This window comes from Polistes dominula, unplaced genomic scaffold (genome assembly GCF_049000335.1).
Source record: "Polistes dominula isolate Pdom_NZ unplaced genomic scaffold, Pdom_raw_medaka contig_75, whole genome shotgun sequence".
NCBI classification, from domain to species: domain Eukaryota; kingdom Metazoa; phylum Arthropoda; class Insecta; order Hymenoptera; family Vespidae; genus Polistes; species Polistes dominula.
The window spans coordinates 3,635,879-3,654,534 of record NW_028301003.1 but is presented as its reverse complement, the minus strand read 5'-3'; the positions used below and the strand labels follow the sequence as shown (position 1 = coordinate 3,654,534).

Here is an 18,656-nt window from a genome sequence, read left to right as displayed (position 1 = left end):
TTTTTTTTTTTTTTTTTTTTTTTAGTTTTTTTCATCCTATGAATAAAAATCTTATAATACGGGACAGGAGCGGATGATGGTGGGGAAATAGGGGGACTTCATGATAAGGTTAGGATGATACTTCTCGACAAATTCATTTTTAAAATTAATATTTATTATTTTATTCTTATTTTATTCTCATTTTATCGATGTCAGAAAATCAGGCTACATTTTGTTATTAGTTAGATAATTTATATTAATTTTTATTTTCGGGATAGGTTAGTAGGTATGTTTTTTTTTTACTAGAAATCGGACAACATTTTGTTACTAGTTGGAAAATTTATAGTAATTTTTATTTTTGGGATAGATTATTAATTGGTACTTTTTTTTGACCTTTCAACGAACTATTCTTTCGTCAATCTTTTCTATGTAAAAAAAAAAAAAAAAATCTATAATCACGATGTATGAATCATTCTTTTTATTATGCGTACGATTCAAATCTCAATTTTTATATAATGATATAAATATGTACAATAAGAAAAAGAGAAAAATAAATAAAAATATGAATAAAACGAAAAGTTATGTTTGGTTCTTTTTGGGAAAACCCATTTGAAAACGTAAAGTAGATGATCGTGTATCGGGGACGGATCGATAATCTCGCATTATTTAAAAGATCGATCGTGCGTTATTAGCTATTAACGATTAAAGAGAAAAAAAAAGGAAAAAAAAAGAAATAATAGAGATGAACAACGAGTTTCTGGGTGACGTCAATGATCGCTCTTTTTCGAATTTGCAATGACGCACAAAACCAACCTCCGACCAGTTTTATTCTGACGCTAGTAATTCATAGATAAATGCAGCTATATAAAAAGAATAATAGATACAGAAAAAAAACTGACGAAAAGAACAACAACAAAAAAGAAGAAGGTTAATCCACACAACACAAAAGAGAAATTAAAATGCAGAAGAAGAAAAACACGTGCATTGAAATCTCGAATAAGATGACATAATTTATTTTTTTCCTTAGATACATATAGAATTATCAAACGTCATCATTCGGCCAATCAACGATCGGACTTTGACATTACGAGCTTACCGTCGCCATGTTTTTTTTCTGCCATTTGTATTCTTCCTTTTATTACTTTATTTAACAGCAAAAACACGTGTTGAGATGATAGTTGAAAAAATTTGATCCTATTATTTGAATGTAATCAAAAAAAAAAAAAAAAAAAGAAGAAACAAATTTATTCGAAAAAATTAACTAACAAATTTCGGTGATATTAAAAATGTTCCGCCATCTTGACAAATGGCGGCGATGGGGCGACGGTGGCGGCAACGGTAACGGGGTGGTGTATTACAATTTCGCGATAACTTATTTTCATTCGAATAAAAAGAAAAAGAAAAGAAAAAGAAAAAGAAAAAAAAAGATATTAACTTCTTAACTTCGGAATACTGGGCAATTCTTTGTAAAGTTAACTTGTGCGGTGTAACAACGTGGACTTCCGAGAATTAAAAAAAAATTCCCCGCATAAAAATAAGCATAGAATTAACTACACACGCCCTCGGGCTATCGCGTGCCGCGAAATACTTGGAAAAGCTTCCTCCCCCTTCTTCCCGTTTACCCCCATATCCAGTACTCCTTTCTCACTCTTCTTCTTCTTCTTCATTCTCGACGAACCCAACACCCTATCCTCTAGTCCCTCTTCTCCTCCTTCTCCCTCAATACCCTTTAAACCTCACCCCTTCGCCCTTCTTTCTTCATTAATCGCGATTCACGACGATGACTCATTTCGAAATAATTCCTACTCAAAAATTCCACGATAGTGCGAAAGAGAAAGAAAGAGAGAGAGAGAGAAAGAGAACAAAGTGGAAGAAGATAGACGGATAAAAGATAAAAAATGAAAAAAAAGAGATAAAAATGAGAAAGAAAAAGAGAGATAGAAAGGATAGAGACAATTAGAAGGTCTTAATAATATTCTTGGGCGCTTGAAATCATCTCGGCGAATGAAATTGCTTGTCCGCAGTAAAAAAAAAATAATAAAAATGAAAATGAAAAGAAAAAAAAAACTTTGTGAAGCGAACAGAAGGTGCTGGGAGGGGGGATAAAAAAAAGAGAAGGGAGAAAGGAAAGGAAAGAAAAGAAGTGGGAGTGGGAGTAGTGAAGAGGAGATGAGAGGAGAAGAGAGTGGGGGTAGAGTGGAGTAAAGTGGAGTGTGGTGTGGGACGAGACGTGAGGGAGTGGGGGTAAAGAGTTGCAAGGAAGAATGCAATTTTGATTAACGCCGACGATAGAAGTGCATATATCCCTCGCAACAAAAAAAAGGAAGAAAAAAAAAATTATTAACGGGCGTAAAACATGCGACATTAAACCGCAAAAAGTGGTTGCTTATTTGAGAATGCGTATGATGAAAAAGTAAAAAAGAGAGGAAGAGAGAGAGAGAGAAAGAATGAGAGTGTGTAAAGAGGGGAATGATTCTTTGGAAGATCTTCAAAGTCGCATTATTCCAACGCGTCTCTCTCTCTCTCTCTCTCTCTCTCACTCTCATTCTCTTTTTTCTCCCCTACCTCATTGAAAGAGAGGGGTCAGGAAAAAAGAAAGAACTGTGTGTGTGTGAATGTATAGAGAGAGAGAGTTCATGCAGTAGACGAACGACCGCGTGTAGTCCGAAGAGTATAACGTCGTTTTCCTTCCCACACCCCCTTCTAGTCCCCTCTCACCCTTCAACCTACACGACGCGACGCTACTCTACTCCCTTCTTTTCCCTCTCACTCTACCCTACCATTTCTACCACCACTTCTCCCTCTTTTCGTGTCGCGATGCTCCATTGTTTTCCTATATCCCCTCGTAATATTTCTTTCTATCTAACTATCTAACTATTTGTCTATCTGTACATCTGTTTTGTTTGTCTCTTTCTTTCGTAGCATAGAAAACACGAAAAAAAAGGTACACTACCAGCAAAAATAATGGTGTCCGAAATTATTACATGTCGAATTAAAATTCAAACATTTATTTGTTTAAATATTTTATTATTATTATTATACGAAGTTATGTTAGCGAAGGGAAAAATAAAGATAAAAGAGAAAATGAGAAAGAAAGAAATAAAATGATTGAATAAAAAAAGAAATAAAAAGAGACAAAGTAATCAAGTATAATAAAGGCTAAAAAGGAGAGAGAGAGAGAGAAAGAGAGAGAGAGAGGGAGAGACAACAAGTCAATGAAAAACGAGAGGTCGTTGTTTGACAATCAACATCAATGGTGTGGGTTTATTCTCCATTTTTTACATGGTTGCATCGTCGTTGCATTTCCGTCGTCATCCTTGTGTTGTGTTGTTATTGCATTATTATGATAGTAGTGATGGTAAAATCAAAAAAAAAATAAACGCGATCGAAGTATAATTTGATTGTCGACGGCACTTAGCCTATAACAACAGCAGCAGCAAAAGCAAAGGCAACAGCAACAGCAAAATAATTGCCGCCGTCGCGACGGAATGGTTCGCAAAGTGGTGGGGGGAAGGGGTAACGAAAAAGAGTAGAGGAAGAAAGAAGGAAAATAAAGAAGAATAGGGAGGAGCGGGGAAAGAGTCGCGTCGCGTGGTACGGTGGTAGGGGGAAGTACCGCGAGCCGGCACGAACAAGAAATAGAAAGATAGTTTTAGTTAGATAAATAGATAAATAGAAAGAAAAAGATAGAAAAGATAGACGCCGGTTTCTTTTAACATGGCAGGCAAACAGGCAAACGTTATGCCGTGCAGGCGGAAAAACACGCTTCTCGCGAGAAAAAGTATTTCCGCGTGTGCGCGCGCACATACAACGAATACACGCGCTCGCGCGCGGGAGCTTCGTTTCTATCTCTCTAACGATGATACATTTCAAAATATAAAAATAAAATAAACTGAAGTGAAAAGATAAAATGATAAATATAAACTAAAAATAAAATAAATTCAAATAAATAAATTCAAATAAATAAATTCGTTAGAATTTGTACTCACTATCTTGGTGTTTCATCCAATCCGAAACATCCCCTCGTGACACGAGCACGCGCTCGTCTATAATGCAAAATAATAGTAGTGGTAGTGGTGATCCAGTGACGTAAATAGTAGGTAGTAGGGGTGTGATCCAATGACGTAGTAGAGTAGGTGATGATCCAATGAAAGAGTAGTAGTAGTAGTAGTAGTAGTAGTAGTAGTAGTAGTAGTAGTAGTAGTAGTAGTAGTAGTAGTAGTAGTAGTAGTAGTAGTAGTAGTAGTAGTAGTAGGGATAGCAGCAACAACACACCGACAACAATATATCAGCAAGTTGTAATATAAAGAGTACTAGTACTCGTAATAATAGTAATAGAATAGTAATAGATAAAACGTAGAAGGAATGAAATAAAAAAAAAGAGCGAGAGAATAGGATGATCAGGAAGAAACAACGACGACGGCAGAAAGTACAAAATATGAGCGTGCGAGAAAGAGTTAGAAAGAGAAAGAAAGAATGATTGGAGAAAAAGGAGGAGAGGAGGGGTGGGGAGGGGTAGGTTTTGTGATAGTTACGAAGTGGGGGAGGTTGTAAGGATGCAAAAAGAGAATAAGGGGGGAGGAGATAGGGGTAGTGGTGGAGGTAGTATGCGAGTGAAGCTCAGCACACGCGGCACCACGCACTCGGTTCACGCACTCCGTACGCGCACTATGCTCGCGCACCGCAAGCAAGACTCTTTTATTATACTCCTTCTCTCTTTCTCTTTATCCCATTTATCTATTAATCTTTTATTTTCTATCTTCCTTTTTATTTATCTATTAAACCAACTGAAAGTGTCTGTCTGTCTGATTGTCTGTTTGTCTGCTGTATGTATGTGTGTATGTCTATTTCTTGGACTGTTTCTCGAGTTCAAGCGGAAACAAACGCACTGAGGGTTATTATTTTTTTATTTTTTTTAGTCCACAATTCTCTTTAGTTTCTTCTTTCTATCTTTCACACGCACATAATGCCTACTAAAAATCTTCCCACTCTTTTCGGGGAAAAATCTAAAGGGGTTAAAAAAAGGAATTGGTCGGTTAAAAAAAGGCGCGCGCTTTTACGAATTCTTACGATTTCAATTTTGTTGATTGATTTCTTTCTTTCTTCCTTCCTTCTTGTTTTCCCTTTTCTTTTTTGTGACGCGTGACACACACAACACGTGTGTTAGGTTATGACATATGATGAGATTTGTTATTTGAAAAATGAATAATAAAACACGTGTGTGTTACGTCAGTCGTCATACATACATACATATATATATATATATATATATAAATACACAAAAATAATAATAATAATAATAATAAAATAATAATAATAATAAAATAATAATAATAATATATTTACGTGTGATGCACGTTTATTTAAAAACCACGCACAAAGTGTGAAGGGGGATGAGAAAAATAGTTGAAAAGAACGCGCGCACACACACGCACGCAACGCAACACATACACACGCACCACGAGGACCCTGTGTGTTCCTTTAAAAAACGCGAACGGGTAGAAAGAGAGAGATAGAAAGATGAACGAGAGGAACGGCGCGTCGCGGAACGACACACACTTTGAATTAACACATGTACATGTAGATAGATGTGTGTACTATATATATATATATACATACATATATATATGTGTAATATGTACAATGAGAGAAACGCCGGCGTGACGTTACGATCGACGACCGACGATGAAAACAACGAGGACGACGCGACGCGACGCGACGCGACGAGAGGACGACAACGACGACGACGACGACGACGACGACGACGACGACGTCGACGACAACGCAACCGACGGCGACGAAAACACCGACTACGATTACGACGTACCAACCAACAGCACACACGATGCGTGCTGACGTACAAAATGGCGATTGTCGAACTAACAACCGCGAACCGCTCGCGCCCGATCAGCTGGAAAATGCCGAAATGCTGCCGTTAGAAAGATCGACTGACTGCCGAGGTTCGCGGCCCTAAGTGGTTTGACGTTAAGAACGAACGAGCGAATGAGGGAGCAAGAGTGTGAGACAGAATCAAAGAGAGAGTGAGAGAGAAAGAGATAGAAAGAGATAGAAAGAGAAAGATAGGAGACCGTGTATGTGAGTGAGAGTGAATGTGTGTGATAGAAAGAGAGAGAGAGAGAAAGAGGTTGGAAGAAGACAGTGATAAAGAGAGTGAGACGGAGAAAGAGGAGGAAGCGACTGAGGAAGAGAGTAAAAGAGAGAGAGAGAGAGAGAGAAAAAGAATGAAAAAGACAAAGAAGGATGGAAGAAGGGGATGGTGTGCAGGTCTCTAGTAGTGTACTCTGGTGGGGAACTGAGGGGCGGCAAAAGTTAAAGTAGGGGAAGCACCCCACTTTTCCTAACGTTCGTCGGATGGCTTCGACTACTTTCGATTACTTCCGACTGTGAGCAGGGCCGTGTGTCGTCGCGTGTTACCAGACTCCTATTCTTGGTATCTACTACTATCGTCACTAGGAATTTTCCCTCCTTTTTTAATAAACATTTTTTTCTATTTTTTTTTTACTACTACTTTATCCAAATAATTATATAACTTCACTTTTTTTTGTTTATTTAAAATTCAACAGAACATTTATTCGAATAAAAATATTATTTACATTGGTGTGAAAGTGAAAGAAACGAAAGAAAAAGAGAGAGAGAGAGAAAAAAAGAAAGGAAAGGAGGAAATCAAAAGTACGAAAGTTCAATATCGTAGTTTTTCGTAGACTTTCGTACGTTTCCGTCGTTAAACTCTGCAAAGTTACATGGCGGGAAAACTATGTAACCGAACTGTTTTGTCCAATGAGATTCTTCTGTTATATATTATTTATTCGTTTTTCATTCTCACATAATTACTTTGAGAAATTGTTATAGTAGTAGTAACAGTAATGGAGGTGGTGTGGTGATGATGATGGTGTAGTAGTAGTAGTAGTAGTAGTAGTATGGTATTCAGCTTTGGCCGTTCTCGCGAGGAATTTATAAAAATCAATATAATACCTCTAGAGCCGGACGAAGAAGAAGGGGACTGCAAAAAAATTCGGAGTCCCGTTCTTCCTTCCTTCCTTTCTTTCTTTCTTTCTTCCTTTCCTTTCTTCATTTTTCTTGCTTGCTTGCTTGCTCCCTCTTTTGCTGGAATCCCTTTTATTATTATTATTATCATTATTATTATTATTATTTTCATTATTATTATTATTATTTTCATTATTATTATTATTTTTTTTTTTTACATTTTTTTACTTTTTGCCGCGGAGCCCGCGTGCGCGTGTCTGCATTCTCTCTCACTCTTTCATTCTTCCCCTTCCCCTTCGCCGTTCCCCCTCCTTCGTCATATGCATGCATTCCCCCTCTCCCTTGTCTCGTGGGGACTACCCTCGAGAAGAAAGCCGTTATCGCTTCTGCTAGGCGCATCTGTCCCCCCGGAGATGAGAAAAGAGCGCGGGAGAAGTTTATTATTTTCTTCGATATTTCTTTTTGAAACAAATTTCTTTTTTCTCTTTCCTTCCATCTTTTCTTTTCTCCCCTCCCTATCCAATTCTAAGAAATAATAATCATGAGTATAATAATTAATAATTGGAAAACTTGTATTAGATTGACCAATAAAATTCGTGCGATAATTCACGCCGTTTGTTCATTTAGAAAAAACCAAAAACAAAAAAAGCTCTGCACGAGCTTATCACTTAACCTAACAAATAATTAAAAAAACTTTATATATGTTAGTAGATAACGAAATAAAAATTAATATCAATATTTGCAAATGATAAAATAAGAAAAAAATTGAATAGGAATATTAACAATTGATACAAAAAGAAAAAAGAATTTTTTAAAAAATATTCAATGTAACTACCATTTTTGAATGCGTCGTCTATCTTGCCTGAATTCACGATTACCCATCTTAAGGACGTAATATTTAACCCGCGTACATACAATTCCATGCGAGTAGTAGTAAGAGAACGACGAGAGAAGAAGAAACAATGAAAATCGTTGAAAAAGGGGCCCACTCGGGTGAGAGAGAGAGAGAGAGAGAGAGAGAGAGAGAGAGAGAGAGAAAGAGGGGGAAGGAAGGACTAAAAGTGGGAGGATAGGAAGGGGGAGGGAGATCGGTGGATGTATCGTTTCTTGGCATATCCGATCGCTTGCGCTCAGCTTGGAGGTTTAGAGAGAAGGTCGAGGACCTGTTAGAGAGAACCTAACTGGTGTGTTGGTACTGGTACTGGTACTCTGGTACTGGTGCTGGTACTGCTACTGTTGTTGTTGTTGGTTCTTCTTCTGCTACGGCTGGTCGATCGTGCGCAGAGAAATTCGAAAGATGAAAAAGCAAATATCTTTTTATCCCTATCTTTTAATCTTTTTATCTATTATCTCTATTAACCTTCCCTACATTCCCCCTTCTCCCATTATATTACGCACACACATACGCAAACACACACACACACACACTAATATTGCCATTATTACAACCTTTATAATCCTATTCTTGGATGTTAAAAAAGATTGAAGAAAATTGATTTTTCTTTTAGTTACAAAGGGACACTCTCCCTCTCTCTCTCTCTCTCTCTGTCTCTCTATCTCTTACCTTTTTATTCCTTTTTTTTTATTTCTTAATATCTTTTAACGAAAAAGAATTGATTCGCGTATTAAGGAGAGAGAGGGAGAGGAAAAAAGGGGTAAAAGGGGATAAGAAAGAAAAAGGTAAAATAATAATAATAATAATAATAATAATAATAATAATAATAAAATGAAACAATAAAAAGAGATTGATAAAGAGGAAAGAAACGAGAGAGGGGATATGAAGGAGGAGGAGAGAAGGGGGAAAAAACTCAATGAGCGAAAAAGAGGAACGTTGAAAGAACACAAAAGAGGGGGGAGAAGGGGTACAGGAGTAGGGGAAGGGACAACGGCGCAATGGATAGAGGAGGGGGTGGGAGAGAAAGGAAGAAGATGGAAACTGTGGCGTGGGTTCCGATGATGCTAAAAGAGAGAGATGGTTCTCGTAATCAAACGAGATCGAGGGGAGATCATTAATTTCATCCGCCGATGTCCTCGAATCGTTTACTTTGCAAAGTGTCGGAGACCAAACGATTGATTGTCTTTTGAAAGTTTCCGTACTACTTTTGCTTGTGGATTGTTGTTGTTGTTGTAATGAAAAGATGAAAAATAAGAAATTTCTAAACGTTTCGTTTTTGTTAACAGATTTACAAAAATAAAAATAAAAATAAAATATTTCACGTAGTATGTGTCAGGGGAGGAGGGGAGGGGGTACATTTCTTTGTATTTTTTTTTTATTAATGGATACCTTAAATCCGAGAATAAAAGTACTGTATACTTTCACTGTATAGTTATTTTCTTCTATCTCTCTTAATGTTCCTTTTATTTCAACACAACGGCAAATCATTTAAAGTATTTTCACCTTGGTATGAGTGAAAATTATAATAAATACAAGAAAAAAAAGATATACAAGTGGATTATGACAATCGTAAAAGGATTAAAAATGACCGCTTATTATTTATATGCGCTTTTATTTTAAAACGTATAATACGATAGCGTATGTAAATTAAAAAAAGAAAAAAATACACATATTTCAAAGTGTTAGTTGTTTACTACACATATATTCACACTTACAAATTCTATGAATATTGTTGTTTGTCTCTTTCTCCCTCTCTCTCTCTCTCTCTTTGTGTTGTGAGATTAGGATAAAAAAAAAAAAAAAAAAAAAGAAGAAAAAAATAAATGGAAATATATGGAAAAATCGTGACGCGGAATAAAGAATAAATTTTTTGTCTTGTTTTTTTTTTGTTTTACGATGAAATAAAAATAATATGTGATTAGTATTATTACCTTTTTGCGAATAGAATGGTTAAGAAAAAGATGTGTAATAGGCTGGTCCAATGTCTTTTTATCACAGCCCAGGGGCGAACGAATGAAAGGACACAGCTATGTGGAATGGGAGACAATAAAGAGGTTATAATACGTCACGTGATTTGAAATATTTCTTAAAACAATATGCGTATATATTATTATGATAAAAACTTTGTTTTAAAATAAATTACAATTTAATTTTTATAAAACAATCAAAAAGTAATCCTTGAACAAATTTTTCGAAATATTATGAAGGAAAAATGATCGACGTTATTGTAGAACTGGCTGCCATTTTGAAATTAGGAAGAATCCAATTTGGCGAAACTTCAAATCCTAGTCCACCATTTTGGAAATCGCGATAGTCAAATTACATGCGATTTGAACTTATCGATAAATTACACACAAAAAATGAAATAACGAAACGTTTTACCTGTTTATTTAATTATTATTAAAACTCACCGTAATTCTGTGCCTTTTGTGATATCAGTTGTTGTATTTCTTCAACCGGAAGTATAGGAAAGCGGTACCCTGGAGAACATTTGTCCAATCCCTCATCTCCTCCATCGCGAAGAAAGGCTTGGGATTGGTTACCGATGATCTTTCGTATTTTCAACGAATCCACACTCTCGAAATGTATTCGTCAACGAGAGAAAGAGAATATCTTAATAATTCAATTTATTATTAACCAATAAAATTATCTTCTCCCATCTCTCTTTAATATTTTTAGAAATATTCTTTTTATTCGATCCAAAATTAATTAAATCTTTTATTTAATCCCCCATTAATCGGATCAACAAATAATACGATTGATATTTAAAATACATTTGAAAAAAAGAATACTAAAAAATGAAATGAGACAGAAAAAGAAACATGGCCGCCAAATTGGCGGACTACTTGAGATAAAATAATTATTATATTTGTTTAATTAATTATTAATCACATGTATTTAAATTATCAAATAAATTACAATTGGATTCGAATTTTCGCTTTTCCCCTTTCTCCTCCCCCTGTACAAACCGATTATTAATTGTATTCTTTGTCTTTGTTTTTTTTTTCTTTTGATGGGAATAAAATAAAATGTGATGAGTGGAATATAACGACGCCATTGTTAGACCACGCTAAAGTCGGTAAGGATAATCGAAAAAAAAAAAAAGAAAAAAGTGAATTTATCTGTTCCCCGTTCATGAACGTTAGGCAAATTTGACGTATGCGATAAGGAAAAAGGTAATCGACCTTAAAAGATAAACGACCTGATAATAAAAAAAAGGGATCGAAAGAAATGCGAGATAGAAATTTGCGAAAATCGATGTAAACGATCTACGCCAATGCCTGGAATATTCTTTCTATCATTCTCTTTCTCTTTCTTTTTCTCTTTCTTACTTTCACATTTCTCCTTTCTCTCTCTCTCTCTCTTTCTTTTTTCTTTCACACTCATTTTATTCTTTCTCTTATTTATTCGCGAACAATGAAATGCATTCCCGTTTTATCGTATCGTATCACCAACAAAAGATAAAAAAAAGAAAATAATTGATGCTTTATTTTTCTAAATTATCCCCCTCGTATTTCTTACGATTATTGTTTATAACGAATCATTTAAATATAAACCTATATATATATATATATTATTAATTATTAACTTTTTTGTTCTTTTCATATTATTGTATATATTAGATGTAAAATTTTGTTTCCGCCATTTTTTCTATAAGCCATCTGTAGGAAAATAGCAGAAGCACAGCTGTACTCCTAATATAATATATAAATATATAATATAAAATGTAATAAATATATGTATATATGAAGTATGAATAAATATAAATAATAAATAAAAAAGAATGAAAGTTGAACGTTTTTAAACGAATGAGAAATATCAATTTGTATATACGTGTGTGTGAATGGGTGGATGTGTGTACCTGCATTCTTGCCATCTTTCCAAAGAGTTTACCGTTCCTTGTTCATCTGTAATAATATAATACACACATACATAGAACGAATTATAAAACAAATATATAAACACATGTATACAATGAGGGTCCCTTTTCAAATTGTACACACCGTTACGGTTACTAGATTTTTCCTTGAAAACTATTATTATACAGTACGCGTTCTATGTTAAAAAAAAATTGTAATAATTATAACAAATAAGAAAATAATATGCATAAAAATGTGTGTGTGTACTTTAAACATCATGATGTATATCATAATGTTCGATATATGTTAAATAATTGTTAATTAGTCGAAAGAAATGTATATTGTAGTTTAAAAACAGAGAATATACCATTTACGTACCGTCATCCTCAAAATTCACCGTTAGACTGGCACATTGTCCTCTACGTACAGTTCTTTTATTCAATATTGTGTTTATATTACATTCCATAAAAGGAAATACCATTTATTCCGAGTATTACATTTTCATTATGTTTATGTAACCTTTTTGGAAAGCAATATAAACCTAACATTTAAACAAAACAACTCAGAGGACAATGACTCGGTTTAACGGTGGATTTCCAAGAAGATGATACGTAGATTATAAACTTGGTGTTGTCAGCTAACAATACACATTCTTTTCGATTAATTAACAATTATTTTTAATATTCTAATACATTCTACTAATACTTGTAATTGTTCAAAAGTATAAAATACATTTTGTTTTAATGTTTTCGGCCAGTTTGATGAGTTCGATATATTATTTTTGTAAACAAATGTACTTTGTATTATAGTACATTATATTTCAAAATTTTCTTCATTCTCTAAAACATATTGTATATTATATAAAAAATAATTATGAAGGAAAAATTTTGAATAAATAGTAACGATATTATACACACGATTTTAAAATATGCTTACTGTATATATACTGTATAATTATTTTTTATTACAAGTATATATTATTTTTGTAAGCAAATGTACTTTGTATTACATTACATTTCAAAATTTTGTTTATTCTCTAAAAAATAATTTTCAAGAAAAAATTTAGAATAACCCGTAACGGTATTATACATACAATTTTAAAATACGTTCACTGTATATATGGATGGAGTATATGCATTGCATTACGAAGAAAAGAGGCAAATCGAAATATCAAATATTCACGAAGGCGAATTGCGGAGGAAATATGGCAGCAAGAAGAAGAAGAAGAAGACGACGAATGAGTTGGTCGTTCGTTCGTCGATTTTGTTTGCACCGAGCTAAAAGAAAGAGAAAGAAAGAAAAAAAAAGAAAAATAACCTCTAAAAGAAAAAGAAATATATTGAAGAAGAAGACGAAGCAAAAAAGAAAACAGAAAAATAAGAAAACTGGAAAATCAACGTCGGAGACAAAGTAGTAGTCGACTTTCATCCTTTAATTTCCCTCTTCCTCACCCCACCTCACTCCTCTTCTTCCCCTACCTCTTCCCATACCCGTCTTGACTCATTCAACCCTCCCCCCTCTCTCTCACTCACTCACTCGATCATCTATCCTACTCCCACCATTCGAAATTAGCCAGGTAGAGTGAGAGAGTGAGAAGGGGGTGCTTTTTCCTTATTTCGAATGTGGCCGTCAGCCAATTTCGGGGGGCAAAATTCAAGTTCCCAACTGTTGCGCAACCGCTAAAGCGCAAACTCAAACTTGGGGGGCGTGGCAATCGGCAAAGGGCGCGGAACCATCCGATATCACACGCTGCATTTTCTTTCTTTCTTTCTTTCTCACACACTCACACACACACACACACACACACACAAACAAATCACATGTATGCATGCATACATGCATTTTTACCCTCTCCAATGACCCCGCTTTTCCCCTTGTTTTAATCGAAAGAGAAAGAGAAAAAAAACTAAAGAAGAAGAAGAAGAAGAAGAGGAAGAGGAAGAAAGAAACTAAGAGAAAGTGTGAGAGAGAGAGAGAGAGAGAGAGAGAGAGAGAGAGATGATCCATCAAAATAATGAGATGTATCAAACTGCTAAAATAAAAAATAAAAAATTACATAAATAAGTTGATCATATAAAAAAAAGACGGCCAGAATAATTATTATTCACCATTTCTCTTCCGCGTAATAATAATAATAATAATAATGATGATAATAAAGATAAAATATAATGAAAGCCAAATAACCTAACATTTCAATTAAACATTTTCACGATGATCCCATTTAATTAGCTTTGATTTTAATTTCACCTTTCGTAATTATCGTATAATTTAAATATTCGCATATTAGTACGTAACGATAATGAAATATAAAAGAAAATAAGAAAAATTTATTAAATTCGATTATTAATTAATTTTATTTTTCATCTTTCTCTCTCTCTCCCCCTAACCCCTTTCTTTATAAATCAAATATGATTCTAACCTAAAAAAAAGAAAGGAAAATATAATTAATTCTTTTTCATTTTATTCTCGTCAAAAATGAATATACATAAAAAAAAATGACACGAATAATTATTATCATTATTGGGAATTATTTTCTAAAATGACACGATGGTGACAAGAGATGACAAGAGATGACGAGAATGACAAATGACAAAGATTCGTTTATTATCGTTTGAATTTTATTATCACGTTACCTGTTTTTTTCACGAGCTTTTCTCCAATTACGATATCGTATTAAAAGGTGAGAAATGCATACGGTATCCATGTGAACACGAACGATTATTATATATACATATATACATATACATATATATTTTTTTTGTTCTTACGAGACACACGTTACGTCGTCGTCATCGTCATCGTTGACGACGTTGCAATGACGACGAACAACGACGACGACACGACGACGACAACGACGACGTTGACCTACGTAGTACATTTTACACAACACAACTATGGAAAAATCATTCATTGCGAAAATAACGAAAATTATTTCAATAATTTCAATAACCACGTGATACGTTAAATAATAAATTCCATTTTTAAATTTTTACTATAACAATAATAATAATAATGGTAATATAATAAATTAATTTAGAAAAAAATATCTACAATTGCAAACATATATATATATACATGTATATATAGGAGAAATGAAAGGGAGGGGAGGGGGTAAGAAAGTGTAAAAAAAGGAACAAAATAAATTCTAACCTTACTAATTTCTCTATCTTTCTCGTTGAAGTTTCTCTATCTCTTTTTCTTTCTTTCTTTCTCTCTCTCTCTCTCTCTCTCTCTCTCTCTCTTTGTCTTGTTCGTATTATAAATAAACACACACTTTTTAAGGTTATTTAAATCGAACAATCTTGAATTGCAATCAGTTTTACTTGTGTGCTAGTATATCTCCGGAAGTTCTTATGAGTATGGTAAGCTCAGCTGGTAAATTTGAATAGTTTTTTTTTTCTATCTATCTTTCTCTCTTTCTCTTTTGAACTTTATACATTTCTCTTTCTTTCGTACAAACACAAAGAAACGATAATTAACTACACACGTAAAACTATTAAAAAAAAACTTTACCTTTCTGTCTTTCTCATGTCCATTTCGGTTCCACTTCTTCCCCTCTCTTTCTATCTTACACCTATAGAAAAAAATATTTTATTTTTAATAATTATTCTAACCTCAAATTTTTGTTTCTATATATTTTATATCACGTATTATAATATATTTTATTATTATATAATAAACAATAGTATATAAGAGTGTTAAATGTCCAAATATAAATGTAATAGTTTTGACAAGTTGACATTTAATATATACAGGATGTCTCCGCATTCTCTGAGGACACATTTGATGCTAAAGAATGGATCAACAAAACGTTCAAATCCAACGAAGCTCAAGAGAACAAAGATGTAAATTTTTGGTGAAATAATAACAATAAGTTACTTTTAAATTTTAAAACAATTTTTGAAAAATTATTTACAATTGTAAAGTCAACATAAAAAATGAATATTTCACTTCAATGTTCTCATTTTGAAATCATACTTTATCTCAATTATCTTTTTATTAGGCGTTTGTATCATCTTTGGTAATGAAACTACAATTGTATGTACAACAAGTTAACAGTGCATTGGAAGAAACCAGTCAATCGGTTTTATCAAGTTTACCAAGGGTTCTTCGAGACAGTCAACTATTGCAACAAGAAGCTTTAGCATTAAAAGAAAAGATGGCTTCGGTTAAACAAGAAATTGCTAAGGTTCTTAACACATTACCATAAACATCATTGTACTTCATAATTTTATAAAATTCATTACATCAAAAATTGATTTAACAGGTAGAAGAATGTACAGTATCTTCTATAGAATCTTTAGAAAGATTGGATAGAATAAAAACTCAACTGGAAACAGCCAAACGTGGTCTACACGAAGCAGATAATTGGAGTGCTTTGGCAAACGATGTAGAAGAAGTATGAAGATTGATTTATAATATTATTTATAATATTAATACTTAATAATCATTCTAATTTATTCCAAATACTTTGATAGGTATTTGAATCAGGAGATATCGAAGCCATTGCTAGCAAATTGTTCAGCATGCAAAAGTCTTTAACCATGCTTATCAACGTTGTAGATTTTGAAGATAAAAAGCTACAATTAGAAGGTTTAAAAAATCGATTAGAAGCCATGGCTAGTCCTAAACTTGTGCAAGCTTTTAACACAGGAAATTTAGGTATCTATATTTTATTTTGTAATATTCTATAATTAAACTTAAATATCTTACTTGAATTTATAGACCAATCCAAAGTGTATGTGGATATTTTCAACAAAATGGAAAGGTTACCTCAACTTCTGAAATATTATCACAATTGTTTGAAAGTATCGTTGGGACAAGAATGGAGACAAACCATAGAATTGGCACAGGATGAAAATTTGACGTACTGGTTACACACCTATTATGACAAACTTTTAACTACTTGGCACGAACAAGTAAAGAGTATAAATTATTTACCATTATAATTGTAATTAATATTTAAAATAAGTGTCATATATAATGTTATAGGTAAAATGGTGTCAACAAGTATTTCCCAACACATCTATTGAAATTCTTATTAACGTGTATGCTGATTTATTGAGAAGTTTGGATCCAAGTATACTGGAATGTATAGAATCATTATTGAAACAATATTCGAATGCTATGCAATTATCTTTATTGTTAGAACTTAAACAACTTACCAGACATTTTGCTGTGAACATAAATGGAGCTATAGAAACGTTGTCTTCAATGAAATCAATCAATCGTAATATTTCTGGTAATGAAACAAGTAATGCAAAAACATTTGTTCAACATGTAACATCTTTGGCACAAGCAATATATGCACCTTATGTTCCATACGTCATGAAGTATAAAACTTACGAAGTTGCACAATTGGAACAACAACTTCAATCAATGGATTTATTACACGATGATCTTAGTGAAACCATCAATTCTTTGTCATTCAGTATTTCCAGAATTATTACTTATGCTCATGAAGCTAATAAACGATGTAAACTGTTCACCGATGGCTGTGGTTATCCAGGTTTACTTAAAGCCTTAAACGTACGTTTATTTTCTTTCTTCTCATATTCTTTCTAATATAACAAAAGATAATTAAATGATTATTTTACAGATATATTTTGATAAATATATTATTAAATATCAAACAACGATAAGACAATTGGAAAGGAAAAAAGTTAAACAAGAAGATTGGAATTTATTTCAAATGTGTCTTACCTTGATGCAAAGTATAGGTAAATATTTTTCTAAATATTTTAAAAAGATTTGTACATTTCCTTTTTTTTACTGTAGGAGAATTTCTGGGACAAGTGCATCAATTTGAAAAATCTTTAGTTATCGATATAATCGAATCCAATAATAAATTATTAAGTCATACAGCGGGTCCTTTCAATCAGTATAAAAAATTACTTCTCGAACCTGCCGGACAAACAGAATTAGAACAACTCGTAGCTTCCTTTCAAAAAGGTAAATACAAATTTAATTATAAAATATATTAACATTATATTCATTAATTATCATCATAATGAAATAAATGTATTTTATTTACAGAGGATAAAACTATTCTCGATTCTGTAATAAAACCGATTCATAAACTTTGTTCCGATTTACATCATGCGACTTACGAAGTCATTTTTGCTCCAATATTTTCTCAATTACTCTTAGTACAAAAAGCACCAGCTTGGTCAGGTGATGTAAATAAAATGCATCTAAGTACAGATTTACCAGATTATAGTTTTGCACCTCAAGAATACATCACACAAGTTGGTCAATATTTGATGACATTACCACAACATTTGGAACCATTTTTATTGAGAGATAATCCAAGTTTAACATTGGCATTGAAAGCTGCTGATCCACAGTATGCTCAAGGATCAATGGAATCTGGTTTTACTGGTATCTTGTTAGATATCATTGCTAGAGGAACTTGTCAAATGTTTCATGATCAAACATTAGCCATTGGTCAATTAAATTCTGCTGCTTGTAAACAACTTGCTACGGATATAGGTGTGAATACGATTAAACAATTACACATTGTTCAAGTTAAAGTTAAATATTAATTGGTGATGTCTTTTTAGATTATCTTGGAAATGTTTTGGAAGAACTTGGTCTTTCATTGTCAGAAAATCTGCAACATACATCGTTGTTATTAAGATTACCTCCAGAGGAATATCAAAATGGTAGTACTGGTTGTAACGCACGTGTCGTTGCTGCTGTTAGACAAATGAGAAACATTACTTCTTCTGGTTAATAATATTATTAATTAAACAATCGTTTTTATAGAAAAATACTATACCTTATCATAAATAAAATCAAATATACGTATTAATAAACGTATTGGTAATTATTGTTTTGTATTGTGGTATTTACATTCCAAAGAAATATTTATTTATATTAAAATAAAATAAAAACAGATTATGTGGTACTGCGTT

The 18,656-nt window shown here is 33.1% G+C and overlaps 1 protein-coding gene and 1 long non-coding RNA gene across 18 annotated transcripts in view; one reads left to right on the top strand and one right to left on the bottom strand.

Annotated features, from left to right (window-relative positions):
- LOC107070965 (uncharacterized) overlaps positions 1–17,045 on the bottom strand; it is an 83,692-nt gene extending 66,647 nt beyond the window's left edge. Inside the window, exons 1-10 of one of the 14 annotated variants that reach the window (XR_016177024.1) lie at positions 16,905–17,045; positions 16,681–16,824; positions 16,453–16,621; positions 15,253–15,313; positions 14,890–15,186; positions 10,291–11,787; positions 7,203–10,214; positions 5,326–7,113; positions 5,050–5,107; positions 3,969–4,025 (exon numbers count right to left, since the gene is read on the bottom strand). This is a non-coding gene — a long non-coding RNA (uncharacterized LOC107070965). Of the gene's footprint in view, positions 1–3,968; positions 4,026–5,049; positions 5,108–5,325; positions 7,114–7,202; positions 11,788–14,889; positions 15,187–15,252; positions 15,314–16,452; positions 16,622–16,680; positions 16,825–16,904 lie in introns of all 14 variants that reach the window. The other 13 variants (XR_016177023.1, XR_016177025.1, XR_016177029.1 and 10 more) reach the window with 13 other exon arrangements.
- Positions 14,373–18,573, top strand: Cog7 (conserved oligomeric Golgi complex subunit 7). 4 transcript variants are annotated; one of them, XM_015329546.2, is made up of 11 exons: positions 14,373–14,754; positions 15,495–15,584; positions 15,743–15,928; positions 16,007–16,138; positions 16,218–16,401; positions 16,465–16,658; positions 16,732–17,268; positions 17,339–17,459; positions 17,518–17,691; positions 17,776–18,231; positions 18,303–18,573. In XM_015329546.2, exons 1-11 carry the CDS (start codon positions 14,752–14,754, stop codon positions 18,473–18,475), a joined length of 2,250 nt encoding a protein of 749 aa, XP_015185032.1. In that variant the 5' UTR covers positions 14,373–14,751; the 3' UTR covers positions 18,476–18,573. The 4 variants fall into 4 exon arrangements, with proteins under 4 accessions (XP_015185032.1, XP_015185031.1, XP_015185033.1 ...); XM_015329545.2 differs by lacking the exon at positions 14,373–14,754 and adding an exon at positions 14,961–15,101; XM_015329547.2 differs by lacking the exon at positions 14,373–14,754 and adding an exon at positions 14,975–15,114.
- The last annotated feature ends 83 nt before the right edge of the window (positions 18,574–18,656 follow it).

Excerpts from the sequence above, each read along its gene's own strand:
- Cog7 (XM_015329545.2), top strand. Across the intron at positions 16,402-16,464 it reads TTTTAACACAGGAAATTTAG|ACCAATCCAAAGTGTATGTG; the intron begins GTATCTATATTT and ends TTGAATTTATAG. Across the intron at positions 16,659-16,731 it reads TAACTACTTGGCACGAACAA|GTAAAATGGTGTCAACAAGT; the intron begins GTAAAGAGTATA and ends ATAATGTTATAG.